The sequence below is a fragment of the Poecilia formosa genome, unplaced genomic scaffold (assembly GCF_000485575.1).
Source record: "Poecilia formosa unplaced genomic scaffold, Poecilia_formosa-5.1.2 Scaffold257, whole genome shotgun sequence".
Classification (NCBI taxonomy): domain Eukaryota; kingdom Metazoa; phylum Chordata; class Actinopteri; order Cyprinodontiformes; family Poeciliidae; genus Poecilia; species Poecilia formosa.
Window position 1 is genome coordinate 1 of NW_006800196.1, and position 13,581 is coordinate 13,581.

The window sequence follows — 13,581 nt, forward strand, 5'->3', positions numbered from 1 at the left end:
AAAAAGGCTCCTCTTTAATCAGTTGCCATCTGCATTTAGAGAAACTCAAAAGAAAAAAAATAATAAACAAAAAAAAAAAAAAGGCTCCTCTTTAATCAGTTGCCATCTGCATTTAGAGAAACTCAAAAGAAAAAAAATAATAATTAAAAAAAAAAAAACTTCCAATGGGCTCAGCATGGATTCAAGAACAAATGCAAACAAACAAGCAGGCATTCAGACGGAGAGCCTCAGGTAAAACACTTCTTTAGAATGAAAGCACAGCTTTAGCATCAATGCATCGCATTTCATCTACAGAGGATATCCTCAAGGTGGAGATTATTACTTGAATTGAAAAAAAAAAAGAAAGGATGAGGCAAGGATCCCTATGGCTCAGGCATTTCAAATGAAATATAAATAACGGAAAGTCTTCTATCATCTCACTCTATTCAAATATACTTATGGTAACTGCTGATAATCATGCGCAGTCCTGACAGCCTTTGATGCTGCATCTGTCGAGGATTAGCCAGCATGTAGCATGTTCTCCTAATTAGATGGCTCTTGCTGCAAGGCTTATACTAAGGCACCAGCCTCCTTCTGCAGGGTATCTGTAACCTTGCAGGAGGCTAATGCAGCACAAGCTCGAGTGCACTGTAAAGTCTCGAGAGTAAAAACAGGGCTACATCTCACAAATGCTGCCATGACAAAACTAAAAGGGACGCGTAAAACATGCATGTGCACAACCAGATAAAGTCAAATCTGCTGCTGTCTGTACATAACAATTTGCTCAGTTTGCAAATACATAAAACTGCATGAATCCATGGAATCACCTGTGCTTTTGTGGATAGAAAACTTTACACTGACTGGCATAATGAACTGTACTTGACTGCAATGTACAACGACTAGAATCCACTTTTAAGGTATGTAACCGAGTGTGAATTTGTACATATAATTGGATTAATCAGAGTCTATTTTTGTATATAAACTGAATCTATTTATCTTAAAAAGCGGAATGAGAGGACATTTGTTCCAATTTGGCGGAATATAAATAAGCTGATCAGAACCAACAAAAAAAGATCCAAAATTTCTTTGTGTGTTTTCATATTTATGTCACACAGATTGAAATCTTATTTGTATATCTAAATAAAAACCAACTTCTGCAGCTTCCCTCCAAATTCAGATTTTATTTTCTCTCAGCATGTCATTCCCTGACTATTTGAAGAAATGGAAATGACAAAGAATTTAATAGATCCCTGGAGCCCAATTCTGACAGTGCTGGCAAAGCTTTTCAAAATATGCAGTGAAAATATTGTCTCCTTTTACATGTAGAGTTGATATTTATCTGCATTAATTTACATAAATCAATTGGTTTCAGCTATAACTTTATCTGAGGGGTGAATTCTTTCAGCTTCCATTGAACAATCTTTGTCACCAATTCAATGTAGCAAGAAAAGTTATTATTTTTCAGATTATGCATCACTGGCATGCTTACACTTCAAATACTTATTCAGAAAACAATGTATTTAAAATTAATGAACCTAAAGTTTATTCGCTAAAATGTACAACAGCGGTTACAAGTGAGATAAACCAGAAGCAAACATTTACTACAGCTATGCCGTTGAATGGTCATTGCCCTCTCAGGAGTTAAAAGAAAATAAGTTTACAGTTTAATTCTAATATCTAATGTTAAACAATGAGTGGAGGGGTGACAAAAGGAGGAAAAGAAACTCGATGTTTATCTGTGAGCTTCTCGCATGAGAACCAAGCTGTTTGCTTTCCCAAAACCATTTTCAGGGAAGGAGTCGTCACCAGGTTCTGATCAACCAGTCAGAGGCAGGCTTTGGGAAACATGTGACCCATTCAAAGCTAAACAACCCTTTATAAACATAGGTTTTACTATTTTAAAGAGGACACTCTTCAAATTTGAGATAGATGAAGAACATAAACAAGCTGTCGTAGTAGATAAAGCACTATCTCTGTACACGAGATAGTGCTTTAATCTGACAACTACAGTTTTCAAACTTAATTATTCTATTGGAAAAATAAACTGTTCACATTAAGAGTCTATATGCTAATAGAAAAATAGAAGATATATATGTATACATCTTCATTTCTAAATCTATTTTTTTTCATCTTTCTCCCCCATCTTTCTGTCTCTGTTTATCCCATCTTTCATCTGTTTCCGTCTCTCTCCACCTTTCAGTCTTTATCTGATGTATCTTTTTTTCTCTCTGTGTCATGTATGCATTTCCTAACCCAGCTCAATCTTATACAGCCAGGGGGAGTATTTCTCCTCTGACAGTCAAGCCAGGTCAAAACTTTTTATTCAGTGATGACTTGATTTTTGCTGCATGTCAGGGGTAGGACAGGAAGCACTTGGGCTATTTTGTACACTTTTACTTTTGCCATATGTACCAGGAGTGAAATAGTTACTCCTGCTTCTACTCACAGGAGACTACACACTGAAATCAAAATGAAATTTGGCACGTTTATAAAATGCAGATATCATTGAAAGGTCTCAATGTTTTCCCAGTGTGATCTTTGTCTGCTGGCAAAAGCGTGTGATCACCCGTGTGAGAGTGCAAGTGTGTCAGCATTTGGTGACAAAGCGCGAAGTGTGTGTTTTTATCCAGCTTTTATCAAGTTTGGTGTTTCATTAGAAGGAGCTGATTGTAGAGGAGCGACCACACGGAGACAGAAAAAGCTCACAATGTGATCTGGCATTATTCAGACAGGTTAATAAAATTAACGCCATTAACTGTGAACATGTACAATTACCACATGTTATGATACTCAAGGAGGAGGGTCCGGTGGAGCAGAACCCCCCTTGGGTAAAGGCAGCAAAAACACCGGAAGCCATGTATGGTGCGTTCTGTGGCCTACTAATGAAAATCATGGAATCAGCTATTTTAATTATCAATGTCTTTCAATAATTGAAAATATGATGACGTCCACACATAAACGTCCATATTTTGACAAATCATCGTAATAAAACCGAAGATAGTGTCTATTTGACTTTTAAATATGCGGCATGGGCACCCTACAGGAGCCCGCGAGCGGCGTGAATGATTCTGCATATCAAAAGCAGAGTAAAAGGTGGGATGCAATCTCTGCTTGAGAAAGCATGACACAGTATTATGAAATTTATGCACTTATTCAAGCACATTCAGCTTTATATTTCTGATTTCCAAACCACTCAGAAAAGGAGTGTCTTGAAAGAGCTTCCACAGCTTAAATACAGGAAAAAATAGTCAGATTCCTGCTGACCAATGTCCTTGCTTTATCTTCACAATCCACTCGACCCACAGCTTCCCTCAAACATGTTGCTCAGGTCCACACCCACTCTACCGGCAATTTGCAGAAACGAATGGTCTCTGCAGGATATCAGACTAGTCCTGCCGAGGCTACATGCTGGAGAAATCAACCGCAGGAATTACTGAGGTGTGACTGACAGTGCTGTCAGTGGAGCAACACCAGCAGCAATACTCATAAGTCATATTTGACAGTCACATGGACCAAACCTGTGTGTATTTGTTTCTGTGTGCACACACAGATTTAAATCAGCCTGTTACTTGTTGTCCTGTTTTGTTGCTGCTTTCTTGTGGCTTTACTTGACTTTTTAAACAGTGACCCAAAAACAATGTAATAGCAGCAGGGTCATTAATTTATAAAACGAGCACAGAAAGGAACTCGGAGTGCTTTCATGGGGAAATGAAGGAATATATTAGGAAGCTGCTAATAAGATGGGAGTTAAATTGAAAGGAGATTTCTTTTAAGATTAAATGGGTAATGTGTAACAGGTTGTGAGGTTTTACTGTGATATAGACAGATTAAAAAAAAATCTAATTTAAACAACTGGTCACAATGGACTGAATTTGTTTGGCTGGTATCTAAGCAAAACAAGTTTGTCCAAATGACAACCGATTTTAACTTATGTGTTGCTAAATTTCATTGTCAAAAATATTAAGATCTTTAGCTTCAAATGCTTGTCAGCGTCCTTTTTTTTGACCCCGGCTAACATGTCATGTATAAGAAAATAATCTGGTGCTTTAGCACAACACTACACTAGTCAGCAAGACAATATTGTGAAAGAAATAACATTGTCCATCTGTGGATATTTTTCCCTGATGGGACAGGCATTAGTGAGGATTAAAAAAAACAACAACAATAGATAAAAAACTAATTCTAAACTGCATTGTTAGGTGGATTTGCGTTTTATGGTAGCAGCTAAAAGAAAATATTATGGTCTGAGTTTGTGATATGAGTGTTAAGATTTTAGAACCATCTAAAATCTTGAGACTTGAGGCTACTCCGTGCTTTGTTCTTGCTCAGATGAGTCTGTTTTTCTTCCTTCCATTACTATCAGCCAGCTTACCTAGCTTTAATATACTAGAGATAAAACAATTGCAGACTGTTAATTACAACCACTGCATTAGTACAATATTGTGAGAATATTAATATAAAAAAATCAACAGGAAAGAATGGAAATATTGTCCCTAAGCGGGGAACTTCAGGTGCATCTGCAGCAAGTTGAAGGTAAAAAAAGGGCCTATTTAATCTAAAATAAAAAACATGAAAACAAAAACAGAAGTAAGAGACTAAGGGCAAATGCACAACACATAATACTAAGCCATATATTTGTGGAGAGCTTTTCCCTTCAAAATAGTTTCTTCCAGTGTTTGTGCTTCCTCTTTTGTAATTTTTAAACACCTCATTGATTCTGAAAATGGCTCCCTTTGAGTCCTTCTCTCTCAATAACTTCCAGACAGTGGAGACCACCATTTAAACTGTCAGATCATTGTTAGAACAACCTGGTAGGGCTCTGTATCAGATCGCCCACCAACTGAAAAACATTTGAGATTTTTAAGTTTCCAACAAGTCAGGCATCTCAATCTGATCCAAGTGCTGGTACCTTTGCACCAAGGCCACTGAAATAACATGCAGAGTTACATAATGAATGCTCCTTTAAATATCCACCAATTTCATTTAGGTCAGAATAAAAAAAACTACTCAAAGTTGACTTAATTTTCTTCACAAAAATCTTGGATTCAAAAATGGTCATGCAATCTGTGGCACAAAGCTAGCGCCTCTTGCTACCTGCACAATGTCAGCACAAAACCACTGCTATGACCCAGCAGGTTCTGCAGTCACTACTTGAAGAAAAGCACTGTTTCAGTGCTGAGCTGAGCTTTTTTTTGTGTAATCCGAGTGAATCATCAAGGGGAAACAGTGACAGCTTCACAAGGACACTTTTTTTTATACCAAGAGGCGTAACCAATGTGTGAAAGTGGTTATTGATTGAGTGAATGGGTGTCATCATGAGTTTCTAACCAACTATTGCCCACTGGGCTGAGAGTGTGAGGGTGTTTTCACACCTGATAGTCCAGTACACTCAATTCGATTGGGAACCAAAATTGTAACATTTGTTAAATCTTCAGCTGGTGTAGTTCACTTTCACGCTACACTGTGTCAAACCAACCAAGCCCTTTGAAAAACCTTTTCATCCCCTTGCCTGTGGTGGCGCTGCACCAAAAAACAACATTAAATTCCCCGAAGAAGACACCGAGCGCAACTCCCTTCTTCACGAAATGTCAATCAAATTTACTTCATCTTAAATGTTTGAACCTTAATCTACTTTACTTATCAGGAGCTACAGATTTGCAGGGAATCCATCTCTGCTAGTTTTTTATTTTTAATTTTTTTTTTTATCTTGTGTCCACCTTTTTTTCTGTCCTGCAACAGGCAGGTTTGCAAATCCACATGCTTGCAATAAAGAGCAGCTACATATTTCACTTTTGATAATATAAATTCCCAAGAGTCCCAAGCCTCTGTGAAAGATAAATTACATCTTGGTTACAATAATTCCCTTTATACAAAAAGAAACTGACCTTGACCGATTCAGAAAAGTTGAAACTGCTCCTTTAAGACAATCTCTGTCTCTGAATTAAATATCAGCAGGTCAAAGACATTGCTTGGTGAAGCTTTAACAGGGCCTCTATTTAGGTCAACCCTGTAATGGGGCAGATAACCTAAAAACTGCCCAGTTTATTAACCTTTTGAATTCAGGGAGCTGAGCTTGAAAAATGTCAATGCTCTATTGACTGAATCAGAGTCGTCTTGGTGTGTACTTTAAAGGTGCTTTTTAGCTGAACTCGCAGCATCTAGTGCTGCGCAAAATTACTGACACCCTTTTGAACCTTTTCACAGACTGATATAGTTTACTGGAATTGCATGTGACAGATCACCACTAAGAAAGGCAAAATTGTCAAACGAAATCAAAATGATACATGGTATAAAAACAATGTGTAAATTTATGAATAGTGTCACTTTATTAGCAAATCACTTTATTTGTAAATTTGTCCGTAAGTTCAGCATCTAGCTTTTTGTTGAAGCTCTCAGACCAAGCAGCACATAGCATGTCCTAGGGATTCAAATGTAGAGAAGCTTAAAGCATTATTTTCCACCATTACTTTCTTATTTTATAAGACAAATCTATCAACACATGGCTGCCTATTTAAACTGACAAGCTGGAAAAGGAGAGAATTAATCAGAGAAGCAAATTACAGTCCGATGGTAACTCTGGAAGAGCGGGAGAGAATCAAAAGGAAAGCCAAAGTTTACAGAAAACCATCAGACGTCGTGTTTGAAGATTGCCACAAGCCATGAGAGCAACCTATGCAACCTTATGTATCTTTGTTCCACATGTAAAACAAAGATACTGAACAAAAAACTCATACTGAACATCAACCCTGAAGACACTTCATTTTTCATATCACAACTGTTGTGTGTTGGTCTGTCACAAAAAAAATATAAATAAATAAAAAATCCTCAGTAAAATAGTTGGTCTGGTGTAAGTTGCCAACTCTGAGTTAAGGTGTTTGATTACACAAAAGAATGGTTAAGCAGGGAAAGTGAAATGAAATCCAAGGTAAAAGCTGATTTGGAATAATAAACAGAGCCCGAGTGTGTGAGCTTATTGCCAAATGGTGAGCTTGACCTTTTGATCAGACGGGGAGTCGTTTGTGCAAGGAGCAGTAACTAAAGCGGCTTGCAGCACAAGACATGAGACCAGACCACAAGATGACAAAAGACTGGCAGCAAGGAGGGAGTTTTCCCTCAGCGAGCCTGAACATTTTGTAGAAGGCAAGAAAAAGCCTTTCAGGCACCACTGTTTTGCTTTTAAATCATCTTTCAACGAAAATGCTCAAGAATGTTAATTATTCATATGATACCTACTACTCAGAGGCTGCTTTGTAAGTAGAAATAAATTATAGACAAGTGACTGATCTCTGACTGCTCCTCTTTAAGCTACCGTGTGGGATCCTCTTGTCGACCAGGTAACAGTTCGGGACTGTTCTTATTAGCTGTAATTAACCAAAGGTGATGTTGTACTGCTGACCTTTTCAAACAGACCCCCCACATCCCACCCTGGGGTCTGTACAACCAATTAGCCACCACAGGCTTTCAGAACAGTGGATGAAAGCAGAACACTTGAACAGAGCTCACATAAAACCTGCTCAATCTGATTTTGAAAAAAAAAAAAGAGTCCCCCTGCTCTCTTTCCAGGTCTAAATAAACAGCACAAAGACATATGTTTTAGATTTTCTTTTTATACTCGTTTAATAAAAACAAGTGGGAGCAGAGACAAATTATCCTCTTGTGCCCTTTTAAAAATGCTGAATATTTCCCCCCTCTATTTGTGTTAGGCAAAGTAAATACACACTTGATTGATAGAGGAAGCTGAAAACAATATCCTCCCAGTTAATACGAAATTATTGTGCTCATACTCCAGCTGAATTGTTTTGCCCCTGGGGACTACTAGACTGTAACCTGAAACCGGGCAATAAAGAAGACTGGAGTCCCTGCACAAACAGCTGACTCAGCCACCTGGAAGCCAAATGTCTTTGGTTTTCTCATTCCAGTAGTGCTCCACCCTGATCCAAAACAACATGGATTTGTAACACGTTTACAGGGCTTAAACAACACAAACAACATGAAGTAGCATGAAGCCCAAGGAGGAGAAAGGGACATGTGGAGACTATTTTACATAGCAGATTGGTAAAAAACCATCAGCCAAGAGAGGCAGGGAAAACCATACTAATATTACCAGAGAGGGCAATACTGCCAGGTCTGTGTGACTGTATTTTCAAAGAATCTTAATTACATGTCACTCCCCAACAACACTCTGAGGTAATCCCTATTTGTGGCAGCAAACAACCTATTAGATGGGAGATGTAGAGATGAAAGAGCTACGGGACACGTCTGTGTCGTCACAGTCCAACCGCATTTTCAATGACGCAAAAAGAAACTTCTGTGATCCGACATCAGTACTGTTGCTAAAAAAATGATTAGATAATAAAGTTAAAAAGCGGTTTCATCAGCAAAGTCATCAAATCTCCCATCAGTCAAACCAACAAGAAAGAAAAACCTTTTAAATGTGAGAAACTTAATATCTTAGACATTAATACCTGCTTTTTGCTTTGAAAAATAAGTATTGTATAAGAAACTGACTTTGGTCAGTGGTGTTTAAACTTATTAAGCTGTGACAAGTTTAGAGATGTGGGGCAATCCAATATTAACTATGGGATCGAAGTGGAAGCAAAAGTTTGCTGCACAATGAAGTAATAAACTATACAAAGAAATCTCATACACTGTATATAAACAGACATTTTAAATATGTCAGTATATTTGCAAAGCAACTGGTGGTTTTACTTTTTTTTATATATATATATATTATGTATTTTTCTGTGCAGATTTACTGTCAACATGACTGTGAAAAGCAGCTTCTCCACTCATGCTGACCAACCTGTGACGAGCTCCCGCACTTCGGCATCGACCGTCTTCCTCAGCAGGCGGAGCAGAGCGGGGATCCCTCCTGCGTTCCTGACAGCGATCTTGTTTTCATCCATAGCTTTCCCATAAACAAGGTTCCTCAAAGCCCCACACGAGTTTCTTTGGACCTCGACGGTTTTATGGTCGAGCAGGTCCACCAGGTGTTTAATTCCTCCCAGTCGACACACCTGGTGGTAGGGTGAATAAGGTCATGCGTGAATTTCACTCAGGAAGGGATTTAACTTTTTTTTCCCTCCCTTGTTCAGTTGTTTTTTTAGGGGAGAACAAAAAGCATGAATTTATTCATGCGACAAGAGATTCAGCAGCACGGATTTTATTCATACCAAACCCAAATTATCTGGAAAAGTAATGCTGGTTGGAATTAAAGCTTTAACCACAGGAGATTACAGGTGGAAAAAAACAAAAAAACAAAAAAAAAACCAGCCATTTCTTCTGCGCACAGAGTGAAGTGAATAAAACAAAGTGTACGAAAACAAAGCTAGAGCTTTAAATTGAATAGCATGAATTATTCAGTAATATATAGACATTTGACATTTCAGTACACAAAATATAGCATTTATACTGAATACATTATGTGCATTCTACAAAAGTCAAGGTTTTCATAAGATACATCATACAAAATAAACAAAACAGAAAGGGCTTTACACGCCAATAAAAATAGTCTAAAAATCAAGAATATTTGTGAGTTTGTTCTGTTTTTGTGGGAACAGAGAAAAAAATTGTTGGAAAAACTCAATTCCCGTCAAACTGTTTAGAAATGGTTGAGTTGATAAACTCAGACAGTGAATTAAAAAGTCTAAAAGGTTTATGACTGAAATTGGTGTCATGTTCACAGTTTTTACAGTATAAAGTTTAGTTTGAAGATTGCCTTAACAAAAGGTTAACGGTTTAAATGTTAACAGGAAAACTAACATTTCAGAAAACAAAATACTATTAATACTCAATATATGTTTTTCATTTAATCAATTTAATTTATCAATTAAGAACAAATAAAAACTTAAATTTGATTAAGGCAAAGCTCATTTGACTTAGTCTTCTCTTTGTATGAGAATTACCAAATGTTGAACTTTGCATTGATGCATCATGCGATTTATTGCCCTAAAAGAGTCTTATATGAAGTCAATCGAAGCTAATCAAAACCCTGAAGCTTGAAAAATGAACCTTGTTAACATAAATAGGGCATTACCTTTAAATATACAATTTGCAATGACTATATTAAAATAAGTTAACATAATGTAAATAGTTTTAACAGTTATCAGAGGTTAGGATGAATTAACTGGAATAAGACACCGTACAGCATCAGTCGAACGCCACCCACCTCACTCTTGACTCTATTATCACCGAAGCACAGGTGCTGCAGGTAGGCGGCTGCATTGGCCTGCACTGAGGGGAAATGGTGCTGCAGCATGTGGATTACCTCTGTCAGCTCCGGGTCACGCCAAGCAAACTCTCTGAAAGTGCAGGTGGGGTAGAAACATATCAGCATGACGACAGGTGCAAAGGAAATGAGGAAAAACATCAACACAACTCTGGGTCTTCTCTCTTTTTCAAGAGTGCCAGGGAAAGCAGATTGTTTATGTGTACGAGAGTCCAATTTTGTATAAACTATTGTGCTTGGATAATCAGAGTTTTAAAAACTCTGTACGGTTTATATAAATTTATTTATGTTTTCCTTCAATTAGACTTGGAGCGTATCAAAATATAAGAAAAGCTCAATATTCCAAGGATATAGTCAAAAGGTTTATTTCAGGTAACTATATGACTGACCGTGTGTCATGGCAATCAACACGTTTAACGCCATTGAAAAACATTTCCATATGCAAGGCACTTCATTAGGACATCAGACACGCAAAAAAGTGATTTGTTTCACGAAGCAGCACACTGTAACTATATTTTCAAATTTACTGGTATTTATTGATGCTTCTATTGAACAAACAGTGGAGAAAACAGTAAAAGTAACAATCTCAACAGTAAGGACAGTTTTGGGGGAGTTTAATCATCACTAGATGGAATTTATCGTGACAACAATAAATCAAAATTGTTGTCATGACAACAAATTTATCACGATAAAAGATAAGTGATGCGATAAATGCCCTACCATATACAGTGCTCTGAGAAAATTCATCAAACACAAAGGTTTATACTAATGAATTTACCCTTTTATTTAATTACAGGCAATCCCTCACAAAATGAGAGTTAGTACCATCTACGCACTCAAACACAAAGTGTTACAGTTGTAACACAGATGGCTTTACACCACTTGGGGTACGCAGTAGATCTCTGGATAGTAAACATGAACTTTTCTTTTGCTAAAGCTGAATCTGAAAATATATTCAAGGGCAGAAATTCTAGACCAAATTCCAGCCTGGTGAACTTCCTGAGCAGCCACTCCTGGGTTGCTCTACTTTTAAATAGTTACAGCACACTGTAAATGTAAACAAAGCCTCTAATGTGCAGGGTCAGGGTTTTACCACAAGTTGTCAATCCACGCTCTACACATCCACACATCTGTACAAGAGCAGACGCAGCACTTCAACGCCTGTGAGAATCTATTGTGAGGCGACCAGGCACAGTTGAGCCAGCTTAATGGGTAAAGCCATGTGTGGCTATCCAGGGGGAGAGCTCTGTGTTTGAATAGTAAGAGGACACCGGTGTTGACCCAGCAGAACAGGGATGCCTTGTAAGCACAACTAGCCCCTTTGGATGACTTTTATGTGGTAAAGTACTAACCACAGAGTAAATCCAGTGAAAACGAAAACATGACTTGACACTGGGAATGTGACTGTGCTTACCTGGGATCTTTCTGAATGCTGTCTATGGAGGGCGAGCGGGGGGCGCCGTCGTCCATGACGATAGTCTGCCGGGCGTAGTTCGGATCAGAGGGCCGGTACTGTGCAGAGTGGTACGGATCGGCATAGTTAGCTGTGGTGTTAAGAGCATAGTTGTTTCTTTGGTAAGTCATGGCACTGCGCTGGCTGGATGTCCTCTGCAGGCTTCCCACACCTGAACAGCAAAAACATAAAGGGAAATTAAACACACACACAACACACAAGACAACAAAGCAATGCAAGACTGGAGTTCTGACCTTTTCAGCTAAACTGAGAGCTTTGTACTCCTGTTAGCTTAGAGGTTTTTACACAAAGCTGAAAATACAAACATGCTGCTGCTCTTACAGACTCTGCAAATTCTCAAATGTGGACCCAATTAATGGTGGGGATAAAATACAGCTCCCATGGTTGCAGAAAGTAGATCCATTCTCCTTCAAAGGCTTTCTTTTTTACGTTTACTAGGTTGTACGTAGCTCGAGGGGTCCTGTCTGTGTTCAGAGAGCACTTAAGGACCCAACCTGCTTGATAATCCACAAATTCTTTCTTCCCAGCCTTCTTGATCCGTCCCGTTCTTACTTTCTTGTACTAATTCAGCTAAAAAGACACGTGTAAAAGCTGACCAGCTTCACAAAAAAAAGAAAGAAAAAAAACTGGATTAAAATGACAAAAAACAAACCATCAAGACTAAAAAGAGAAGTCGCATCTTCTTTTAGTCATCTGCCTTCTATTCATTTGCTCCATGTGATATTATAGCATTACGACCCATTTTTTAAACTGCATAAACAGGCTGGTAAGACTTAGCCCTCCTTCTAACTGAAGCCACGTGATCTGTGACAGCATGCCTGCTGCGCTGGTCAGATCTGTATCAGCAAACCTGAAAGAACTGGGCACGAGTGCCCAAACTCCCCCCTACCAGGAACCAAGACGTCAACTTGTGGTTTTACTCCAAAAACATAATTTCTCGCATCAGTACACTTCTGTGTTCGGCAGTGACTCAAGCCTGCAAAGTGTCCACCTCCCAAGCTAAAAACCCCACAGGGATGCAGGGAGAGGAATTCAATGCAACATAGTGAAGCTTTTTTTTTTTTTTGAAATATTTTTGTCAGTACAACAAATGTATCTCAATAAAGCAGACTGAAAATTATTTCAGAAACTAAGTTAATAAAAATGCATATTATATACATCATATAATACAGATTTATTAGACACTGAGTAGTTGGAATCCGATGTTTACATGGTATGAAAAGGCACAAGCTTGCACAAATTAATTTAATTTGACTGATGTCAAATGAAATTAAACATTTGCTGTTTTGGAATTATCTAAATCTTTCTACTTGCTAAATATCAGAATAATGAGATAATCTTTTATTACGTTCTTCAAAATCAGATATTTCCACATTTTAGGATTATCATGTCTTTAAACGATTTGAGAAAAATCAGATGACGATGGCTATGTAAGCTGTTCGGGGATAAATCTAGTAAACATGTTGATGTACTTTAAGGCAACACCTCAAACACACTTGTGGGACAGCTTGAAAAAATCTAAAGATGTCATGAAGAGAAATGACGGACCTCTACAAGCCTAGTTTTTCATTGGGTACAATTTCCAGACGCCTGAAGGTGCAATGTTCATCTGTTCAAATAATCGTATGCAATAGGGAGCATGGGACTCCCTATTGCATGTTAAGTCATTCATTCTGAAAAGCTTGTCCAAACCGTTAGAGCAAAGTCATCCAGTTCAAAAAGGAAGTTCTATAAATGCTGAAACATTTTTTGCTAATTGTTTCAGACTTCAGAGAAAACAAAAACAAAAACAAAACAAAAAAAAACCCAACTTGGTTGAAATGACTTCAGTGAGAAGCTTCTAGGAATGTTTTGTGTAACTGACATGTTGCAGGATGCAGTTATTGCTTTTTATTATGAT

At 37.9% G+C, this 13,581-nt stretch overlaps 1 protein-coding gene across 1 annotated transcript in view; it reads right to left on the reverse strand.

The window, feature by feature from the left end:
- Window positions 1-8,782: 8,782 nt before the first annotated feature.
- The window catches only part of LOC107838444 (plakophilin-4-like), a gene marked incomplete at both ends in the record, with an annotated part of 23,431 nt that continues 18,632 nt past the window's right edge, over window positions 8,783-13,581 (reverse strand). The window contains 3 exons of the mRNA XM_016680807.1: window positions 8,783-8,996; window positions 10,148-10,280; window positions 11,622-11,832. Coding sequence (XP_016536293.1) covers window positions 8,783-8,996; window positions 10,148-10,280; window positions 11,622-11,832 — 558 coding nt within the window. The remainder of the gene's footprint in view (window positions 8,997-10,147; window positions 10,281-11,621; window positions 11,833-13,581) is intronic.